This window comes from Andrena cerasifolii, chromosome 6, assembly GCF_050908995.1.
Source record: "Andrena cerasifolii isolate SP2316 chromosome 6, iyAndCera1_principal, whole genome shotgun sequence".
Classification (NCBI taxonomy): Eukaryota; Metazoa; Arthropoda; class Insecta; order Hymenoptera; family Andrenidae; genus Andrena; species Andrena cerasifolii.
The window spans coordinates 2,159,027-2,182,911 of NC_135123.1; the positions used below are offsets into that span (position 1 = coordinate 2,159,027).

Sequence of the window (23,885 nt, forward strand, 5' to 3'; positions counted from 1 at the left end):
GTACAAATTAATACAAATATCGTATGCATTCGCAAAATAATATTAAATATAAATCTATATAACTAGTACATGCCGGAATGTATATACAATGCAAATATACTTATAAAGTTATTGTAATATTTTCTATAATTAACGATTTTCTGTAAATATTTTATAACTTTCACAATATTTACAATTCGAAATCACAATTGGAATGTAATTATATGAAACAACAAAGCTTATTGTTTAAAAATTTATTATAAAACTGCGTGCTGTTGTAGTACGTTGTGAACATAGTGTATGTCGTACACTGTTTCAAAACTGATGCTCAAATAAACAACAGTTTGTTTCGTTATTATCGCAGAATACCACTCCATTGTAGTATTTATATATTTCCAATTTAGTCTGAATGTATAAACAAATACATAAAAAATGCTACATTTCAATATTAAATACTGTTGGAAGCGACAGCATCGCTGAACAATTTCATATTTCGCGCGTTAAAAACAGAGTGCGCTGCGAGTCGCGGGAATGTTCCAGAACAAGGGCACCGGCCCGGCGAAAACGCGAGCGTGTTCTCACTTCCGTTTGTAATCCGAATGAGTGTACAAAGTAAAAGTAAGAAACATTGTGAGCAAATGTTAAAGTTTATAATCCTAAAATACCTCAGTGATCAAGCAGTCAACACACTTGTATTTATACCAGTAGGATCACTGCTGATTTATTGTTGTGCGCAAATATATATATATCTTTATTATCTGCAAAAGGTGATATCTCTTTGTTTTTACCGAACACGAGGCGAACACGTTTTTGTCCAAAAACCTAATATCCCAACAAATACGGTTGATTTGAACATATTCTACCTGTTTCGAATATTCGTGCGTATTTAACATACAAAACCCACCTATTTTTCAATTCAATGAATTTGTTTTATAATTCCTCTATTTTAGACACGTGCACACTAACAATATACGCAACAATTTTTTTAATTTGCTGTAATATAATCAATTACTTTTTTAAAATTGTTTTAAAGGTTATGTTATAAATTCATCAATTAAAAAATGTGTAGGAAAATATGATCCAAATGTAAACAAATTAGTTTGTTGAAATTTTAAAAAATTAGAGTTAATTTCCCTGTATTGCATAGCTTCAGAGTAATTAAACGTTAAACCGCCAGTGTAAGTGAGCAGATTGATACAAGGTGAATCTAGAAACTGAAGTAGCCACGGTTCTTTTCTAACAATAAGTGAAACAAGAAGAAATTAATAAAGATAACTGTTCCGTGGCTTACCAAGATCTACCTGCCTCTGACCATATATTTTCGTGGATGTATTAACGGACCCACGAAATACATATAATTGCAATTTGTTTCCTGTGTAGTACTACGTAATCTTTCTATTGCATTCACATAAACTGTTTAAATAAAGGTATCGAGGAGAGAATACTACAGATGTATAGGTCATACATATTACACTTTATTATTCTATTACAGTATATTATTTCACGACTAAACGTAGACTTTATTTAATAACTATATTTCATCTTGAAAGGAATGTCATAGTATCATTGTCATAGATTAAGTACCATGTAAGGTATTCATGCTTTGATACCGTCAACTTGCTCTGTAGACAGAAAAAGAAAATTTATTTATGTCAACAATATTTTATGATTCCATTAGAAAATGCAATTATGTTTTTCAGTGCTACATCTCTGGAGAAAATATAATCAGAAAAAGTTAGATCTCAGTAAACCATTTAACGTTTTACTAAGTATGTAAGCTTCCTGCATATGTATGTAGTTCGCTCCAGTTGTTAGAATCGTCCTGTGAATTTAAATGAAAAAATATAGTAAGATTATAAAAGTAATGGAAGGCGTAGCAATAGCGCACTTACATACATGTCGAAATTCAGAGACACAGAAACGAAATTTATATAGTTTTTAAATTTTCATAGACTACATAGCACGGTTAACCCTCTGACGACAGACGGTGCTAGAGTCCATATGGAGTTTGGACCCAGACCTAACCCAGACCCGTTATAAGTATTTTAGATGACGTTCTTTTTGCTAAAGCAATTAATGTTTCCGATCTCTCAGGCTTTCTGTGCTGTTATTTACTATTGCACTGGGTGGCGTTAAATTTGGGTCCAAAAAGACTGAAGCACCGCCAACCGAGAGCTTACACCCGCGCACAGATTTGTAACGTAATACCGTTACGCAACAGTGTGGACGGAATTCGTAACTGCGCAGCGTAACAAAATTTGGATACGTTATTACGTTACGAATGAGCAGTTGTATCAAGACCGCCGTTGCGTTTGGACTGTATGAGACATGGAGTGGAATACAGAAGCAACAGTTCAACTTATCAACGCGTATAAGAAAAAGGAACCCTGATAGCCAGATCTGGGCAGCAGAATCTGACATCAGAACCATAGTCGTCTGTGTCCGCAGATGGCTGCGTTCTGAGGTGCAGAGCCTGATGTCAGTGCCTGATGTCAGATCGGCAGCAGATCCGCAGCAGATTCTGCCGTGTGCTACGGTTCTGGCGTCAGACTCTGCGCTCTCATGCCAGAGCCAGACCCTGCTACCAATTTGATGTCAGACTGGAGACAGATGGTTATCAGGGACCCTGATAGCCAGATCTGGCAGCCGAATCTGACGTCAGAACTGCAGCAGTCTGTGTCCGCATTTGGCTGCGTTCTGATGTGCAGAGCCTGAGGTGCAGTGCCTAATGTCAGATGGACAGCAGATCGACAGCAGATTTCGCCGTCTGCTAGGCACAGCAACAGCGCCATCTGTAGGCAATTGCTTGGTAATTCTGGATCTCAGATGGCGCTGTTGCTGTGCCTAGCAGACGGCGAAATCTGCTGTCGATCTGCTGTCGATCTGCTGTCCATATGACATCAGGCACTGCACCTCAGGATCTGCACATCAGAACGCAGCCAAATGCGGACACAGACTGCTGCAGTTCTGACATTCAAAGCATCCATTGCACTTCCATAAAAGCAAAAAACGTAGTGGATATAAATGTATGCTGCTGCTGCTAATGATGCTAATACGGGTGTAATGTTACGCGCGTAGGATAAGTTCGGAAACTCAATTTAATCGTAACACCGCACAGTGGTCCGTCTATTAAGAAGCTAGCGGGACAAAAGTCGCGGATCGCCCATAAATCATCAATTAGATGAAAATGTTTGGAAAACACCATCCACATTGTTTTACCACCCTTAAAACGTTCACCCCTCACAAGGGAAGATCCCCAACACGAAAATTCCTAAAATTATGAAACTTTGGGAATATGTAGAGGATATATTGGTATGTATTACGCATTTTTTTACTGCCCAAAAATTCAGGCTAAGGGGGTAAAATTGACCCCTGAAAATCCGGCTATTTTCCGATTTTGTGTTATGACTCGCGAATAAACAAACAGTTTAATAATGCAGAGTTGCAAATATTTGCAGTTGTAACTTGCCAATATGTATTCTATAAAGCAAATAGAACAAAACCCCACAAAAATTTCTAGGTTCGCGTACGTTTGGACGATCGTCATTTTTATAAAATACATAGAAATTTGCGTACCTATCCATTTCCGATATCTCTGACTCAGTAGATTGTGGTGTGACAAGGATTCATTCATTTTGGATGGGTCATGATTTTGGACTTTTGTCCCGCTAGGTCATCAATAAGACGGAATCACTGTGCACCGTAACGTAGGTATTCTTTTTGTAACGTTACGGTGTTAGGTAACGTGGTTACATTACAAATCTGTACGCGGCTTAACACTTTTCACTTTTTGGGCAAACATACGCCCGTCGTCGATCTTTTTCAAATTTCTAAAATATATATTCATTGATTTTTAAAACCATCAAAACAGCATATCCGGAAATCGGATATAAATCTTTAAATACTATAGTTTTGTTGGTGACAAATATGAAATAAAATTAATTTCTTAGACTCACAGAAAGTTATAGCTACATATATACAATCGAAATCGTGAAATCACGCATACGTCACAGCGGCTGTCAGTGTTAAGACATGGGCACATCATAACGGAAAGGTGTTAGAGACCTGTGGCATTCTGTACTGCGTAGTGAATGACACGCATGGGCGCTGCATCCAAAAGGGGTATTTTAAATATCACTTGTTCATATAGCTAGTGGAACAGATATAGTGATGTCAGGACCGGCTTTAGGGGGGGGGGGGGGGCAGTCAGGGCGGCTGCCCGGGGCGCCAAATTTGTAGGGGCGCTACTGTATGCGTTTATTCATTTATATCCGTTCTGCTAATTGATTTTCGTGCTCTTGGAGGGGCGCCATGATAATCTTGCACGGGGGTGCCAAGTATGCTAAAGCCGCCCCTGAATGATGTCATAAAAATAAGAAGAGGCGATTGCGGTAGTGCGCTGTACTTCAAATTTTCACTATATTTCTTCCACTCGATATACAATATTTCATATTCTTATAAAAACACGGCAAAAGTGTATTACTATATGTCTCTTTCTTATTGAAAATATTCATCTTATTAGGTGAAGACAGACTCCTTTCTAGACATTGCAATAACACTTAAACATGAAATGAAACTATCGAAGTAAGCATTTTAAGAGTATACATTTTTAGAAATACATGTTACAACATTTTTCATTTCGGTCTAATAAATGTTTCCAAATTCGTGTACCTGTATTCCCAGTCACTTAAGAAGGAACCCGTTTCGCGCATATAGAATGAGCTCATTGGCTCCGAAAAAGCGTTGGTGGGGGTACAGCCAATAGTGGCTTCTCCCGGCACCAATGAGCGTCAACCTGCGCAGAACCGGTCTAAACTCGTCGGTCGGCAGGTTCCTTCTTAAATGACACGGAGTATACATCTTAATCTAATATTTTCGCAATACATTTCAAGCTGCTTTCTTACAAAGTTATTTTTCATTGGAATGACATTAAATGCACACTTTAAAAAGTTTGATACCTTCTTCAATTTGTATGATTTATCATCTGTATATGCCTTTTTATTCGCTGATACTGTATGCAGTAGGGATTGAAAACAAATAGAACATGCATTTCTGCTCCTTGAAACAGTTATACACAGTGGTTGCTTCGAACAAGGTAAATCCGGAACAGTTGGCCCACCTAACATAAAATGGCTATTAACACTAATACTGATATGATTTATTTTATCAGAATGATAAAACTGATTGAAAACTGAAGCCATGACATCGAGCCATCTCTCCCGAGATGCCGGGAGAGATGGCCCTCACAATTATTCAAGAAAAATAACAATGAAATCAAAATTATTTATGAGTTAATACTACTAGAACTACAGATTTATTAAAATTCACTTGTAGTTAAAATTTAACCACATTAAATCTGATATTAACATTGTAAGCCATTAAGAATAAGTAAAACAAAAGCAGAATTCAAAGTGATGAGAATTGCTTGAAATGAAACACGTGAAATTTAACTTCATACTAGTTAGTACCTAAAGCACCCGGCGTTGCCCGTGTAAAACTTTGATTGTCACAAAGTGTCAGAGGGGTGAAATAAGGGGGAAGGGGGGGGGGATGTCCAGATTTCATGGTAGTCCATATTTTCCGCAGGATATTAAAGAGTAATTATGCAAAATTTGATCCAGATCGGTTAAAAAATCGGGGTAAAAAGTATCCTATATGTTATTCCTGGTCCTAGACTACGAGTATACAAAATTTCAGAAAGATTCGTTGCGTAGTTGCAACGTGAAGTAACAAGCTTCCAAACATCCAGACACACGTAGGATTATTAAACTAATTATTAAACGTACCTATTATTAAACTAAATTAAACAATTCTATTATTATTATTGAGGTATCTATCCTAATCATGACTGGGACATATTTCTTCTTTTCCGGGGAGAGATGCTCCACTCGATAGCTTTGACAGCAAAGGTCAATATGTATGTAAATGACCAAATACTTCGCTACATTGTCCCTCAATACCTCTACTGTCTTGTTAATTAAAATATCAAATGAAAATTAACTTAGAAGTATGTTTGGAATAACATTCTGTACACCATTGCTATAAAGCAATAAAACTCTAAAGTAGAGGTGAAATGTAGCCTCCAGTTACCTATTTCAACATATGTATCCAGAAAAACATAGAAAAAACGAAACAAGGTTATTTACTCAACTGTTTGGCTTGTACTGAAGGAATTGTTTGCACTATTGTATAACATTATCTGACATATAGCAACTGAGCCATCTCTCCTGGTGGGCCTTCTCATCCGGATTTGCCCTAACTGTTGTAAAGAACCGAAATTTCAGAAGATATTCAATCCCTGCTATATAGGCTTAAGTATTTCTCATACTTGTTCCAAATACTATCGGTATAATACCTCTTTTTAAGTCTGTTTGCTATACGTATGTAGCAGGCAAAGTAAATGTAGTACATATTTGTGACACTTACAGTATATAGGTATATATATTTAACTGCAGATAGCATGCAACATTAGGTAACACTTTTAACATTGTATTAAAAATATAAATTATGCATACATGTATTCAGCATTATCATAAGCTTAGAAAATACTCCAAAATTGAACAGCGTAAAATTCAGTTGAAAAATAAATTTGTGAAGAAATTATTATTGTACTATTTAAATCTGCACATAGAAACATGCTAGATATCCTAATTCTTGAAAAAGACATACACAGTGTGGTATCAAACACAAGTTCATTTTTTGGCTTCACAACTTTCTACATTTGTGTATTTTATAGAACAATCTTTTTCGTCCTTATATCGAACAAGTATTACAGTCTTCCCATTTTAATGTCCGGTGGTTGTGGCAGACCGGTCTCAATAAACCGGGGAAGAGGAAGTAGTTACTTCCTAGGGTTACAATTAGCTAGATCTTCGCCCGAACTGTTTAAGAAAGGAAAAGAATGATACATCGAGCGTGAACGAAATAGCGCAGCAAAAGACCCTCGACCAAGGGCCTGGCGGTCAGTAGCCAAATCTTGCCTGCGGCATGAATCATTCGCTACAGAAAACTAAACTTTTCATATCAACCATCAGATCTGCGTGAGAGTATTGCTGATAGATTGATGAGTTAATGAAAATGAGTCCAAATACATCATGATTCAGATTTTACAGTTCCACTTTCCAGTATGCAAAGTACATTCTCTCCATAATTAAAAACAGACCGAATTACGTCTTCTTTGAACTTATTTCCTTCAGCAAAACCTCTCCAATCAAACGGCAATACTCTCGGGAAGGTTTACGAAAAATATAAGCATTTTAATTTTCTGTCGTGGATGTATCATCTGGCACACCCTTTTTATTGCTGTCATCCGTCGACGTGCCGAGGTTTCGTGGCGGAAAGTCTTCTAGCGCCGAGTGAGCAAAGCAGTGGCAAAGATGGTCTCGCCGCAATTGATCAGGAGGCGGCAGTATGAATTTAATACGGGAAAACTGTAACACTTTGATATTTTTGGTCTCACCACCTAGAATAGTTCCAATCTACAAAACAGTAACATGTATAAAATATTGGCTTGATCGGATAACGGGAAAACGTGCCACAAGAGCCCTGAAATGTTACACGTTCGCGAGTGTGGCTCCGTCGCTACTGCAAGACTTCTAACAACGTTGTCCAGCTATGTATCTAGCGATCCTGTTTTCCCTTGCATTTATTGGTGTTCAATGTATTTTTCAGTACCCCTACATCATTTATATTACATATATTCTTCTGCAGTGGATTAGAACCATTCTAGGAGGTAACACTGAAAGAATTCAGAGGTCGAAACATAAGTAGGACCTCGATTAACCGGCTTAATCGAGAAACATACGGACCGAATAAATTGAGACTTGGTATATAAAATAAGCTCTTTATATGACAATAAATGCATTCTTTTTTCATTTTTACAATATAATTATACCGCATGTTGTCAGTAAGTCCAGGACCATAGATAACCTAGACCAGACTCGTCCAAGTTTTGCTCTTACCTTCGAAGAGCAACTGCGTCTGGTTGTGAGTGAAGGCAAGAGCGACGGTTATGCCTCACCATGAGGACCTTTCGCTCTTGAGTGGCGCGAGGGGCCTGGCTCGGTACCTTCAAGAGCGAAAAGCAGTTCGTGGTTGCTCGTGCGAGCAAATCCCTGGACAGGCCTGAGCTAGACCAAGGTAACTGATACTGCGGATCATCGCGACCCGGTTAATCGAGGTCTTACTGTACATACAGTGTGTTCAAAAAGAGGGTCTGAGCCTTGCTTAATCAACATAGATCCTAAAATCAACTCTTTCTATGTAAAATCTATTTCTGTATTTACGAGCGTTCTATATACTGCCTCTACGCAACACACTGGGCGTACATAAACAGAAAAATACTGTATTGGACTTATGACAACGAATTGAAAATGCATGCGGCACAATACGAGGCAGAGAAGGAATATGTACTTGAAAATGTACGTCGATCTATGATCTGCAGATGTCAATCTTGCAGTGAAATGAAAGGAAGACACATCGAACATCTCTTGTATCTATGTTGATTAAGTATCTTCGAAACCTCTCGGTGAATAGGTACTATGCGCTCCTAAGTCTTGGACTCTTTTTTTAACACCCTGTATAAAACCTGCCCACGATTCGACCACTCACGCCGTGTCAAAGAAGAGGTACAGTGTTGTCCCGTTATAAGGTTCAGTCCTCCGTTTCGTTAAGAGAACATTTCGTCAAGAGAAAAACAGTATTACTGAAAGAAAATGACAAAGACAAAAGGCGAGTAGAATAGCATACCCTTTCGTTGACAGAACGGCTTGTTCCCCAAGCGTTATCCTCATAACTGGAGAAAACTGTAATCTTTACTCTTTGGCCGTGTAGTCTCCTACTGTGAAGTACTATTGGTTGGGCGCTTCCCACTTATTATTTATACGCCCTCTACTAAAGACACGGAATCCGCGTGGTTCCACTATATAAAGAAAACAACGTGGTGGAAGCCAAAATGCTATCGCAGTTCCCATTCGACAGACCCCATACATACGGATCATACATTGCTGACATTGCATATGTATACTGTAGCTGCATCATAAGTGGAATGTTTGAATAATACAGTTTTTGATGTCGTATAATTACAGATCATGACTAAAAAAACGTTTCTGTTTATACGAGAAAACATAAAAGTAATTGTGACAATTTCTTTTCCGCACGAAAATAATTGTACTTTAATGTAATATAACTGCTACTATTATGTAATTATATAGTATTGAATATTGTATGTGTCTGCATTTATTTACAGCAGCAGACACGCACACGTTCACAGACAAATGACTACATATGTATTGTATAAGTAAGATACATCTAGTTAATCTACTTAGTTTCACACTAAACACGCATACAGCCTAAAAAGTATGTACCTTAATTATTAAGACTTCTCAAATTAAAACGGGGATCACTTTCATGAACCATAAATATAAACAATTGATTACGTTAAAGATATTTGCAGAATTGGCATAAAACGTTATATCAATTAAATCATTCAATTTATGATTGAAGTACCTGTTCCGAGTTATGCAAACCCTTTTACATGCACAGGATTAATATCACGCCATGTTCATTCCACCTTCAGCCTGGTAAAGTGTTTTAAGCACTGGCACATATACGGTACATAATGGGTCAAGATTTCATTATCATATGTCTGTTCATTGTGACAAACGAACAAACAAAATAAGCGTATATACATTGTCGCAAAAATGTGCTATTTAATAACAAGCAGCTGGTGGAATGTTCTCAACGTGAACACGCGACTATGTCAGTGAAGGAGCTCAGCTGTTTGAATGAATTTGTAATTAATCAGACAATTAAGCTTAATTATCTGGAAGCGATTTAAACTATATTTTAGAATATTCTAAATCTTTAAACAGTTAATAATAATGTTGGAATAAGGGTAGTATTGTAGTATTCAAATTTTACAGTATCGCTCTATCTACAAGGTGTAACTTAATATGTGGGACCCACTTCAACGGTGGACGGGGCACACAAAAACAATGAAAAATGTTCTTATACACTTGTGCCCCATTTGACCTTGCTCCCCAGTTATAACCATTTTTGTACTCCAATAATTCTTAATGGCAAACAAAGATAGTGTAAATGATTCTACTAAATGTTTGTATAACTCTTAAGCCATCAGTTAAGGGGGTACAGGACTATTGAAATCTGGAAAAATTTATTCTTTTATTACTATTAATTCTAAAAGTGTCATTCTTTGTGAACATTTATAACAAAGTTTCATGAGGAAATTCGAATAATTACGGAAATTATAGCGCTGAACGTAACTGAGTGCCCCGCCGAGTAACCGCCTCACAGAGCGGTATTGGCGTAGGGCAGGGCTGAGCAACTTGTTCGCCGCCGCGGGCCGCACAGTCCCCGCTACCAGTCAGCCGGTTTCCCCACCTTTAGCAGATTAGCCGCCACTCCATGTCCTTTCCTTTTACTCCTACGAGTGCGGTCACATATAGGTACGGCGTACACTGCAGGAGTTAAAAGAGTATGGTGGGGGTTGTTCTTCTGCGGCCCAGCAGAGTAGGCAAGTCGGGGAAAGGGCCGCATGCGGCCCATGGGCCGCGGGTTGCCCAGCCCTGGCGTAGGGGACTTATCTTTGAAGGCGTTTATCTCGAAACTACATTTTTAAACACCGCACATCACCGTGTACATCATAACTTTTGAAAGAATGAATATTTTCACTTGAAATTTTAACTGGAGGTGTAGAATTCCTTTCTCTATAACATGTAAATTTCGCATCAACATTGGATGTTTGTTCAATTTTTTATAAACGTTTAAAGACGATTTCCTTCCGTAAAAATGTGAGAAAAAATTGATTCGTTTGTAACTTTCACAATTTTTGTTTAAATTCGCCAACCAAGTTCCATGCTGTAGATTTTAGTGTAGAAATTACTCAACCCAAAGCATTTTGCTTTCAGATGATTGGTTCACCTGATACTACGTACACCGACTACAGTTGCGCACTACGCAGGACCATCTTCAGTGCTTAATAATCTCAACAAATTTGAACATTCCGACAATTATTTTTTTGGCAATTATCCGGAAATGCATGCACAATAAACTGTGAAAAGTACGGGCATAATGATTACTTGGTATCTAAGCATTCCGACACAAAAGAAAACATCGATTTTACATGTCCAATAGTCCTGTACCCCCTTAAGTGAAGTAGGGTAAAGGTACCAGTAGTTGACCATGTATTAGTAGTTAACAACATTTCAGAAAAACGTGAAAAATAAGGTTTTTAGAAGTGGCGGACTGTGGATATTAGGAGCCGCGGCGCGCTGTTGAAAAGAGATAGTTGCACTTCTGAACCCCTTTTTTTCACGTTTTTCTGAAAAGTTGTCAACTACTGATACATGGTCAACTACTGGTACCTTTACCCTAGTGGAAGAAGTTCCACTTGATGTCATACATCGCATGTGGTTTATGCATCACTGTGTACCACCCCATTTTAGTCACATGTATTGGATATTTTGAGAAAATCTACAACACGACTTATAAAGGTAAGGAGTTGCAAAATACATACTGGAGTACAAAAATCATTATAACTCGGGAACAAGGTCAAATAGGGCACATGTTTATATGAACTTTGTTCATCATTTTACTGCCCCCCGGCCACCGTTGAAGTGGGTCCCATGTGTTAAGATACACACTGTACATTCCCTGCATATACACATATGTATTTACAATCTACTGTAAGTTTAATTTTTAGGGATTAAAAACAGGCCCTATGAAACAATCCTATTTTTAAATATCAAATCAATTTCATTTCGTATGCTGCTCCGTGTATTGCCTTTCTTTTCCTACAATTCGAAATACATATCGCGAAAAATCACAAGCGGATTTTGATGTACCTTTACAGATTTGTAGAGTAGCTTAAATGAGTATATCTTTAGCTGTTATAATTCATATTTAAAGGGTGAAATTACCTCTGAAAGTTTCATGTGGTAGAATAATCCAGTAGAATAAATTTAACAAGAAAGTAAAAAAAAATTATTTCTGCCATGTATGTTTTCGAAGTTATTGATATATTTGTAAAAAACAAGAAAGCGACCAATTTTTACCCAATCCCCTTGGGGGTACTTTACTTCACTTCATAACACGGTGATAACTCTGACGGCAATGATTCGTTGTTGATATCATCTAAACACTCGCCATTGTAAATTAAACATGAGTTGCGACAGCTAAAAATCATAAAATATCTGTACCAAGTTGTGCCTGTTGTATGTACCAAGATAAAAAAAAAATAAAAAATAAAGGTGATGAAGAAGGTTTTTTTATTTAAGCTACAAATTTTGAACAATTTCATTGCATAGTTTTATGCAACATGAAAAACTATTAAATTTCCATTTTGACTATTTTTTTTTATATCCATTATAATTTTCAAAGTGTACAGGCAAATCGGAAATCACAAATTAACCCTTGAGGGGTGTTTTCACCCTGAAGAACCAAAAAATAGCAGAAAAAAGTTACCTGATACTTCTATTAGAGTGCCCTACAAACCTGCAAAGTTCTAAAAAATCAGAATTTTCGAATTACTGAAGTTCATACAAAATTGAATGAGATAATGAAAATTAGTAAAACGAAAGAACTTGACTTATAAAAGTCCAATCACTCAAAATGAAGAAATTTGCGTCCATGATAGCAGAATCTATTATAAGTAAAAATAATTAAAATGATTATGAACTGGTGTTGTTCATCCTATACATGGAATAACTGTAATGTATTATTATGCATATAATAGGAATGCAATTTCTTTTAAGTAAGATGACATATGTTTAACCAATTCTCTTAAGCACCATGTAAGGTCTAAGCAAGTAAGAAATAATTCTCAAATTTAAAAAACAATTTGTTTTAACCTACTTTTAGTCACACATGTCAACCAAAGATTACATAATTCTAAGCGCACTTGACTTTTCTTAAGCATGAGCATCTATATACAGATTATATGAGACTACAAAGTAGACTTCAAAACAAACACGTTTGTCGATTTAAAGATGTAGTGTTTAACATTTAATAAGACTTGGATTACACTGTAACCTTAGGGCAGGGGTGTCGAACAAGTGGCTCTTTCTCCTCTTCGCCTGCTCCGTAGAGCCGTAGGAGACCGGCCCCCTCCACACCTACTTCACTCTGACGAATTTTTCCTCCAGATGCCGCACTCTCTCCCTGCCGGGTCTTGTGCAACGCCTGGAGAAAAATAAGTGGGGGAACCGGCTGACCGGGGGCCCGACTCGCGCGGCTCTCGGAGTGGGGAAGTTCGACACTCCTGCGTTAGGGTGTCCAATGTGCTCAATAGCTGCAGATCAGTATATTAAATATTATGACATGATTAATATAACATGTACATCTACATCGCTAAATGAAAATAATTGCATTATTTGACAAAAAAATGATTGCTGAATTAATTTTAGTTAAAAGTACTGTTCCATTCTTATACATCAGGGTTGACTAACTGGTGGCTCGCGGGCCACCGGGGACACCACCGCCTTGCTGCTACGCTGAACGGCCCCCCTCCATACCTACCAGACTCTGACGATCGCACTGGATTTCTCCTTCTTTCCTTCTCTTTTCGACTGCGACCGGCAGAGTCTGGTAAGTATGGAGGGGGGCCGTTCAGCATAGCAGCAAGGCGGAGGCGCACCCGGTGGCCCGCGAGCCACCAGTTAGTCAACCCTGTTATACATCATGCTTTATTCATTTCGATAAAGGATATTTGTGTAATTCTCAAGACTCATATTCACATTTAAGCAGTTCAAATATTTGAAGATTTTAACAGTGCTGGCATTTTATTATTAAATTGTTTTTACTATTTCCTGCTGCACTCTATTTTAATGGTAGTGCTTTACTTTATAATAACAAACACTGTCAACTTGTAATTACATTCTCAAAAACCTTTTCCACTAGAATCTTTGATATTGCAATTAATTCAAAGTTGCAGTTTGATTTCATTGAACTTTGCATTCATCTTGAGCTGCCCTATAAAAAATGTAGTTACTCTGCACACAGAATAATTCGAAATTAATGGAAACATTCAATCAAATTTGTTATTTAAAAGTTCGTAAGAATTGAAACAAATTATTGAATAAATTATATTTTTGCAATTATTCTACATCATAGTACTTAAAAAATTGGTAAAACACACTTTACTACCTTCCAATACTTTGCACCTTTAAATACTTTTCATTTTGCACCAACAAAAAATATTCCCTTGTGTAGATGATAAAAAAAAATCTTAATTTTTCTCTTTCCTAGTATTGTACATATAAGCATCACATCCATACTTCTGCAATTCCATAGACCAGCGCTGTCCAGCTTAGGGGCCCCTCACGCGCCTGCTCCCCCCTCCAATCTTTCTCTCGCACAGCGTGCCTTCCGTTGTCAAGGAGACCGCGCGGCGCTAAGAAGGCTAGCGGCTGGTCTGTTATGGTCGCCTCTTTAGCGTCACGTGGTATCCCTGACAACGCGGACAAGAGTGGGAGAACCCCAAGCTCTCGCGGGAGCGACGTTGGACAGCGCTGCCATAGACAAAGAGAAAACTAAACATTAACAATTAATGAGCAGCTAATACTACAATGGAATATTTCAATAAAATATGACTAAACGTAATAAATAATATCACTGCCATAATGTGGCAATAATAATGACTTCTTAAATACTTACGATTGGAAAAGAATGTTAATGTATACTACAGAGTAAAGCTTTAGGCTAATCATAAAACGGAAATGCGACGTCTAAAGCGCCCAATTTTGTAATACTATTGTTAAGTTTCACTGCTAATTTGTAGAAATTTATAAAAAATAATTTTTTGTAGTCGTTTGCAAGTTTTCCTTTGAGCTTTTATCTATCACAAATTCTGGAATTGTAACAGTCATTCTTTCCAAGTTGATGAAGCGTTCTTTAATTCACGACCTTCAGAAAGATCGACAGTTGTTTCGTGCAGAAGCTTTTTGACGCTTTGGTGCGCCTTAGTATTGAAATTAACTTGTCCATTCTCTATTGGATCACTATAAATATGTGAAGCGTTTCGATTTAATCGAAACTTATGGCATGACACTGTAACGGTTAACACACCAAAGGCGAAACCTATGACGTCGCCCGCGAGTACGTCCCACCAGTGATGCCTGTTGTCACCTATTCTGGTCAATGAACATATCACAGTCCACAAGCATATCATACATTGTAGCCACGGTTTTAGGAAAAATGTTCGATTTGGCAAACGATTTTGTAAGTACCACTATAACAAAAAACATAATATTTCATATTAGTATATGTACTTAGAATATATATACTCATTAATAATTAATTACTGAGAATTAGGGTCACCATATTTTTTCACCAGCAAACCGGGACAAGTAAAACAGGGGCGGAGGGGACAAAACGAAATTTTTTTAAAAAGATTACTTGTATTGTTGTGGTTAAACATGGCATGCAACGCAAAACAAAATAGTAATTACACGTATGTAAACAATCTATTTTAGAGGCAAGTCATATTTTTCTGTACATAAAACTATCTTTAATTTTTTCGTATAATTCCATCAAAAATGAAGAAACACGAAAGCCAGAACGTATTCGTACGCCGACCGGGACATTCGGCACAATGGTTGAAACCCGGGACGTATGGTAACCCACCCTACTGTTAATGTAACTTAGGATATTCTTCCGAATGGCTCCAGTGGCCAATCGAGATGAGGTTTGGAGGGAGGAGTGGGGAGGGGTCGTGGACCCTAAATCTAAAATTGTAGCTTTGGGTATTTATTAGTTTCCAAAATATTAATAAAAAATTATTGTTAATTTTTTTAAAAAAATTTTTGAACGTAGGTGCAGGCACCCCTACCCGGCAACCCTTGCGTCCCCCCAAACTGTTTTATGGACACGTTCCCCTTACCTCCGCGTACTCCTTAGGCGCCGGAAAGGCACGCGTACTTAGCTGAAATTTAAAGTCAATTTTCTCGAAAACGAAGCGCTATATTAAAAAATTGTATTCTATATTTTCGTTTTATTTTGGCCTGTAGGATAACTTTCTAGAATATTGACTATCAGTAGAATAACACCCTATATAGTAGGATATAGCCCTTCCCTGAAACCTCGTGTCGATCGGTCACTGGGGCCATTCGGAAGTACAGCCGTAACTTATTTCTACAATTCATTGGACATTATTACTACTCAGTCAGATATTTATAATTAAATTTTGCCACATGAGAGAATAATATGTAACTATCTTCTGTGCGAGTATACTAATGTAAGTAGACATACACCTATACTGATTCTTACCAGTACAAAAACAGATGTGTACATGGAAAGGGCAGCATGACCAGATGGAAATGATTTACTGGCATCTGACACAATCCAATTTGATTCAGCAGTGTTTGTACATGTATATACTTTCACATATCTGAAATAAAATAAAAAAATTGCAGATTAGAATCAGTTTGTATAAAAACAGTTATACATATATATATTATGTACGGAGAGTGATTTTGAATCCCCTAGACCAACCATACACACAGTGAAGGTGTCGGCCTCCTAGACCTGATGCGTAAAGCCCTGTGGGCAACAGCAACCAATTTGCGACATTTATTGCACAACAAACTTGCATGTGTATTTGCACTACGGTAATTTTTTCCTACAAATTATTGCGTGCAAGTAGTTGAGAGAAAAATCTTAGTTGGTCTTGCGGAAAATATGTGACGTGTGTCTACATTGCATTTAATACGCAAAATATCTAGTAAAATATCGGCCCAACAAACTAGATATGTTGCTGCATATACACCCTGATAGCCAGATCTGGGCAGCAGAATCTGACGTCAGAACTGCAGCAGTCTGTGTCCACATTTGGCTGCGTTCTGATCTGTGATGCCAGATCGGGGACGGGTTCCCTCGAGAATTTCCCCCACCTCGCGCACACTACGCCGGAGCTGCGTATTCGTGAGTTGGACTCCGAAGCGCTGAACTCACGGACACGCTGCTCCGGCGTAGTATGCGCGAGGTGGGGGAAATTCTCGAGGGAACCCGTCCCCGATCTGGCATCACAGGTTCTGATGTGCAGAGCCTGAGGTGCAGTGCCTGATGTCAGATGGACATCAGATTTCGCCGTCTGCTACGCACAGCAACAGCGCCATCTGTAGGCAATTGCTGGGTAATTCTGGATCTCAGATGGCGCTGTTGCTGTGCCTAGCAGACGGCGAAATCTGCTGTCGATCTGCTGTCCATCTGACATCAGGCACTGCACCTCAGGCTGTGCACATCAGAACGCAGCCAAATGCGGACACAGACTGCTGCAGTTCTGACGTCAGATTCTGCTGCCCAGATCTGGCTATCAGGGCAGTAGTACTTCTGTTAAAAAGACAATATGCTTCGTGAGTGGAACACAGTTTCTTAAACATCGCGGACCCCTCCTTCGCAGAAAGGAAGGGGAAAGAGAAAATCACGAGTTAACAAGGGTGCCGTCCGGATGTAGGCAATAGTGTATAGAGTTATAAAGCTGGTAGATCTAGAAATCATGCTGACAGAGTACGAAATAGGAAGTGGAAGTTTTCTCTTTTAAAAATAACGTGTGGACTGGAAGGACGTTGACTTATTATCTGTCAGCTTCATGAGTTAATTCCTGCTACGTACTTCCTTAAAAAGTATGAAGATTTTCTAAAAATGAGAAACGATGCTGCCAAAAGAACTGTCAAGTGTGCACGTCGACTCGGAACCGAACACTATGGTTCACCTGCTTGTTTCCTACTCTCGACAAAAATGTCCAGTATATTTAGAAATAAATCCTTTCTCTCTGACGATGAGAATATAGTATCTGATGTTTATAGTTTACACTATGAGAGAATTCACTTGTTGAGACCAATTGTCGCAAGTAAACTAAACTTGGTCGCGTTACTCTCAGGCGTGTTTGCACAGACGCTGACATAAACTTTCACAATAAATGTCGCAATTAGTACGAGTGTCCACAAAGCTTTATAGGCAGATTATAGGCTGTTCGCAAGCAGTTGTCAGAAACTTTAAGAGATGATTCTGCGTGCCAAAATAAGACAAAGATCAAATTAATAATTGTTGAAAATACGCATAAAAAGCGTCTGACGCAAGGGACTTAAACTACTGCCAGTGCACGTTAGCTAGGTCAGGCACGGCCAGGGTTGCCATACGTACTGGATAAATGGAGGCGCACTGGCCCATATGACATCGTACGGTGTGGGAGAAGGGGAACACCTACAGCAATAACGGTATATTTGTGTTGGTGACGCTGTGACGTCATGCCAGCCCCTAGTAAAACCCACTTACATCATAGTGGAACTGGTAACATATGTGCTACCTGAGTTGCCAGAAAAGCACCTCTTATGACGTAGTAGCTAGTAGTAGAAGGAAAGCAGCTATTGGAAGTAAAAATTCAGTGACGTAGTAGGGAGTAGTGGAGGGGGAATCGTCGCATGTATAGAGCTATATATGTACAGGGCGCACTCGTTATAAACCCGACGAACGGGGCTGGCGGCGGGCTTACGGCGCGTTGTGGACACTATTCCGCGCGACCAATGGCGCGAGTGAGAAAACCCAAGAACGAGCGAGAGGAAACGAAAGAGCCTCTCTCACTCTCGTCCGAAGGATTCCAAGAAATGGTGGGGATAGTCGCCGGGCGTACACCGCATGGTAGAAACGGGCTTATAACGAGTGCGCTCTGTATACTAAAACAACTTGTACACACCATGCGAGGATTCCCCCTCTACTAGTCACTACATCATATGAGGTGATTTTCTGACAACCCTGCATTCTACCTACGACGAAACAAGCAACACTTCAGACATTCCGGCTCCCCTAATATTGTTAAAGCTTCATCATACTGATCCTCGTACATTTTCGCGACTCTTATATGTACATCGTCTTTTCTGTTCTGACTCTCTCAGAGTACAGACGGCCTGTTGAGTGGGATACAACATTTCGAATGTTGTAAAACCAATTTTGAAACAGTGTTTGCTGCTCATATTCGACGATCACACGACAATAGTTAGTAAGAGGTTTTGGGGTATGTACCGCGTGGTTCATCCTCTTACCAGAAGACATCCTCGTCTTCTCCACCCCGTGACCAGGTCCTTAAGGAATTCTAAACTCTCTCCATTGTTTAAGCAATGCGTTGTAAGCGTTTTAAGACACATATAACGAAATATTGCAAAAAGATATATCATTCCATTTAAAAATGGAGTTGACCTTCATATCTCCCTTGCACCACCACCTACAAAGGAACTATTAACATCAGATTATGTCCCCCTTGATACGCAGCAATATTTCTCTAAGGAGGAGAAACTATGAGCTTGGCAAGCGATTTTGGAAACGGATCCAGGCTAAAAATGTTAGGGGCGATGTGTATAAACATATCCTAGAACAGGCCTGTCCAGGGATTTGCTCGCACGAGCAACCGCGAGCTGCTTTTCGCTCTTGAAGGCACCGAGCCAGGCCCCTCGCGCCACACAAGAGCGAAAGGTCCCCATGGTGGAACACAACCCTCGCTCTTACCTTCGCTTGCAACCACCCGCGATTGCTCTTCGAAGGCAAGGGCAAAAGTTGGACAAGGCTCTCCTAAAATATTACTTGTCAATGCTCAATCATTTTTATAAAAACTTGACTTTATTCTTCTTTTAAATTATACTTCTTAATGAAAGCCCTTATAAACTATCACTATTATGCACCTTCCTCCATCCCATTTTATCATTCTGCTCAAGGGATAATGATCCCTTCTCACTTCGCCCCTCTTGCCCAGCTTGTTCTCTACTCCTTGCTCCTCAATTCTTTTAGTTACTCCCGTTAAAATTCCTTCATATTGCCTCAATTTTGCGTTTTCCCCTCCTTGCAGCCTCATATCTCCACCCGGATCCTCTCGGTTGTAACTTCTTCACTGTTGCCCACTCCTTCTCCCCCATACATGTTTCTATTAATCTTACTATATCAACTTGCTATTTCCCAAAATCCTATGTCACCGTTTCCTAATCCTGCTATATTGTATGTACAAGCCTACCCTCAATCTCGTCACCGCATCTTTCTCTTCTCTCCTATTTATTCCTCGTCTCTTCTATTCCCAACTCTTTTCATAATCCCTCCACACCTCCTCTTACCACAAATCTCCTTATCTTCAGTCCTCTAATTTATTGTATTCCTTCTCCGCTCCACTATTTTCTTATGCTACATTTTTTCTTCAATTCCTTCACTCTCCTATGAATTTCTTCTCTTCCTTTCTTTCTACTTATGCCTCATGTTCTCCTCTCTTTACTCCCTTTTCTCCCATAGCCTTTCTATTTTTCTCTCCATTGATTCCGTGCTACCTTACTCTTCTTATCCTCTTTCCAAATCTCTCCAGTCCCTCCTGTTCTCCTACCTTCAAAGGCGTTTTCTATTTTTCCATAACTTCAAAAAATTAAATAAGTCTCTGTTTCCTTTATTTCACTATCCTTTACTGCTTCCCCTGGCTCGGTTCTTTCCCTCTTCCAATACTTCTTCCAACCTATCTGCACTTTCTGCCTTCAGACACTATCTTATTCATTCCGTTTTTACCTTTGTAAATCTACCTCTTCCCTTCTCTTTCTCCTTACCCTCCCCTCCTTATTTATCCTTCACCCATTTCTTCGCCTTAACCATTCAACGCACGGGTCAGGATTTTACACCGGACGAATGTGGCAGAGTTGAAAGATGGAGAAGCTTGGTCGGTATATTGATTGTGAGAATGTTCGCGGCATCGAGCAAGTGATCCCAAGTGTGGATGTTTTCAAGTTCGGTAGCCAGTGATCGAGTCACGTGTGCAGTAAATTAAGTTTACTGGCAGAAGACTATTTTTTAAAAAATCAGCTAAAAGTATAATATTACCTTACCCTTATGTGAAAGAATGGGTTTGCAGTAAGCATTTACCAAGAGAAGTGAATTGCCGCAAGGATTACTGGGATCCTTAAACGGAAAACATACTAATACAGAACAATAAATATGGAAACTGTAACTTCTGCAAAGAAAGCAGAATAAATGTGTCCAGAGTGTATTAAACAAAATTTACAAACCAAATAATATACAGGGTGATGCAGACAAATATAAGTGGGGGAATATTTTACCCGTGCACTGAAAGGTTAATATTCTTTCATTTATCCATGTATGTATCTATCTTCATATTTCACCTATTCCTTATCTCCCTTCTTTCTTTTAGTTTCTCTTCGTCACCACATGATGCGTTTATTGTTTTTCCCCCCTGTTTCCTAACCTTGCTTCTCGTATACTTCCCAAATTCTTCCTTGCTCCTCACAATAGTTCTTCTATTTCCTGCTAGGTCCTGGTATTTCCAACGTCTATTTCCAACTATTTCTTTATCGTTATTTATCTATTCTGCTTTCCTATTACCCTGCCAGCCTCCACTCTCATTAATCCTGTACGTCAGAGATGCACAGGGAGCCGTTTTTAGCGCCTAGCTGCGAGTAACCCGCATGTCTCGTTGCTAAGGTTAGAATCGGCGAGGAGAATTGCAGTAGTGTACGTGCTTGCCCGTAGGCTCGTAGCGTAAGTATTAGGGGTGTGCGGGTACCCGAATTTGCGGGGCCGGATTCGCGATTCGGGAGCCGATTTTCGTGCTTAAAATTTTTTACATCTGATGACACTTCAAAATCACAACTTAAAAGTTATCGGGTCCCAGGTACCCGATAACTTTGTGATCAGATGTAAATATTTTTAAGCAAGAAAATCGGCTCCCGAATCGCAAATCGGGCCTCTTAAAAACGGCTCTCTGTGCACGTCCTACGCTGCCCTTCTATTATTATCTTTCCACGCCCATTTGCCTCGCTCTTCTGCCTCTTCCAACTTCTTTTAACCTCGGCGACACTTTGTTCTACCATTCGCGCCACCCCTAAATTGCACGTTATGCTGCGAACAATAAAGCGGCGAAATGACACATCGATTACAGATTTTCCTGTTTACTACGTGCTGATCACAGACTGTATACATGAAAGCGACAGAGATTTCCCAGTGATTCAATAAAATACATTTAAATGTAAGGAAGTGAAAAAAATGCTTACTGGTCAGAACAGTTCTCAGCTTCGCGTGGTTTACATGTGTCCAAAAAATGCGGTCTTGGCTCACCGATCAGACTTTTCATCACATCGCATATAAACGCCAAAGTGGTTATACCAATCGCATAATGGCCATACCATAGCCACACTTGTTTCGTTCTCGAGCCAGCGGATCCTGTAGCTGTGTCGTAACTATCTGCTGGGTGGCAAACCAATTCCGCTATCCATATCTAAAAATGTGACAATGATACCATCAGTTAATCTGTAATTAATTGCAGTTTATTGCGTTTCAAAAGTTTCCACACGAAAAACAATGTTTAGAGCTCAACATGAGTAATCCACGTGCAAAAGCAGTTACATCAATTTTTTTCGCGAAAATCATTTCTTTTCCATTCCTGTCGCGAAGTTGAATGCTAAAATTTAGATTTATTAAGCATCCCTCATCACAATCAATTATATGACAGTCTTTGTCGTCAGTAATCTAATAAATGAATTATATATTCTGTTCCGTTTTTACAACATAACAAAACGACGATAATGTTTTTTATTGATTAAAAAAACACATCAGGGACCGTCGACGGATTTTCGTAAGCTTTATATTGAAAGCAATAACGTAACTGGTTTTACAGATACTTACTTAGATAACTTCTGTACTTTGACAAGTGAACGTTGATATTTTATGTAAGAAGATAATTTCTCGCACGAACGTCCCCAGATTATACTGCATGCATATATTTCCATTAAATTACTATAGTCGAATTAACGGAAGGAGGCACCTTGGGACTGGGGCCAGAACTTGCAACGTTGCCGCTACTACAGGCTCGCGATTGGTGCTTCCCCTACGCGACTCCCTACGCCTTCGACTACTTAGCTGTGGGCCTAGAGTAATCATTGTCCTTGCCGGGTGCATATTGCTATCCTCTTCCAGAGGGCGAACCCAACGTCCTTCCCATAGAGATTTGACAGTGTGCCGAATCTTATTGTCTACTGCGGCACGCACCATGCAGAATGAATGGCGGACAAGTCGAGGAATATAGGCTCATAGGACTCTTATTCTATTTAGCGTCATTCCACGGCAAATCGATCACGTTTTGCACTCGATGTCAGGGATTTTGTTCAAACTGAAATATTATATAGGAAGGGATTTCAGTCATCACTTTGCTAATTTTGAATTTGTTCAATTTTTGCCTATTTTCATGAAACCGAGCTGTACTTGTGAATTTTTATCTCGGAAACTCTTTATTGTATTGAAAAAATAATTTTGTAATTTTTAAAATTATAACCAAAGTTTTATTTTGCAAATTTCACGTACGAAATATTCTGCTTTCGAGAATGGAATTTTGAAAATTAACGTCAGCATGAGCTGTTATTAACCGATGAAGAATTTCGTTAACTCTGTATTTTGTAACCAAGTTCAAAACCAGTTAAACAATGACTCAAACCTTTCCACACTTTCACGTGATTCACAAAATACATATTGCATTCTGATCAAAATCTCTAAAAATGTGATCGATTTGGCGTGGAGTGACTTGTAGATGAAGGAATCTGTTTTATCGAGCGAGTGAGAGAGACACAGTTGCGCTTGAAGATAGAAAGAGACGTCGGATCTGCTACACAACGTGGCAACGTCGCACGAAGTACGGAGCAGGCATTGGGTCTCTCCCGAGCCACGCGCGCCGGCCTGCGGGCCGCCCAGGTGCCTTCTTTCGTTAATTCGACTATAGCTTCCAGTTGAAAACTGTGTAATTAATTTTTTGGTATATGTACAGGGTGTAACGAAATTATTTGTCGTGGCTTTCAGGGGTGAATCCACATTATAGTCTTTCTTGGCAAACGGTTTGTTTGCTACATATGGTTTCTTTTACACTT

General features: G+C 39.0%; 1 protein-coding gene and 1 long non-coding RNA gene across 3 annotated transcripts in view; one reads left to right on the plus strand and one right to left on the minus strand.

The window, feature by feature from the left end:
• Positions 1 to 23,885, plus strand: part of LOC143369814 (uncharacterized) — a 129,498-nt gene that overhangs the window by 16,269 nt on the left and 89,344 nt on the right. The window lies entirely within an intron of this gene.
• The window catches only part of LOC143369766 (phospholipid phosphatase 1), a 106,289-nt gene continuing 96,078 nt past the window's right edge, over positions 13,675 to 23,885 (minus strand). For both annotated transcript variants that reach the window (XM_076814122.1, XM_076814123.1), the window contains 4 exons: positions 22,023 to 22,246; positions 16,264 to 16,384; positions 14,504 to 15,226; positions 13,675 to 14,275 (listed from right to left, as the gene is read on the minus strand). In XM_076814122.1, coding sequence (XP_076670237.1) covers positions 14,861 to 15,226; positions 16,264 to 16,384; positions 22,023 to 22,246 — 711 coding nt within the window. In that variant the 3' untranslated portion in view covers positions 13,675 to 14,275; positions 14,504 to 14,860. The remainder of the gene's footprint in view (positions 14,276 to 14,503; positions 15,227 to 16,263; positions 16,385 to 22,022; positions 22,247 to 23,885) is intronic.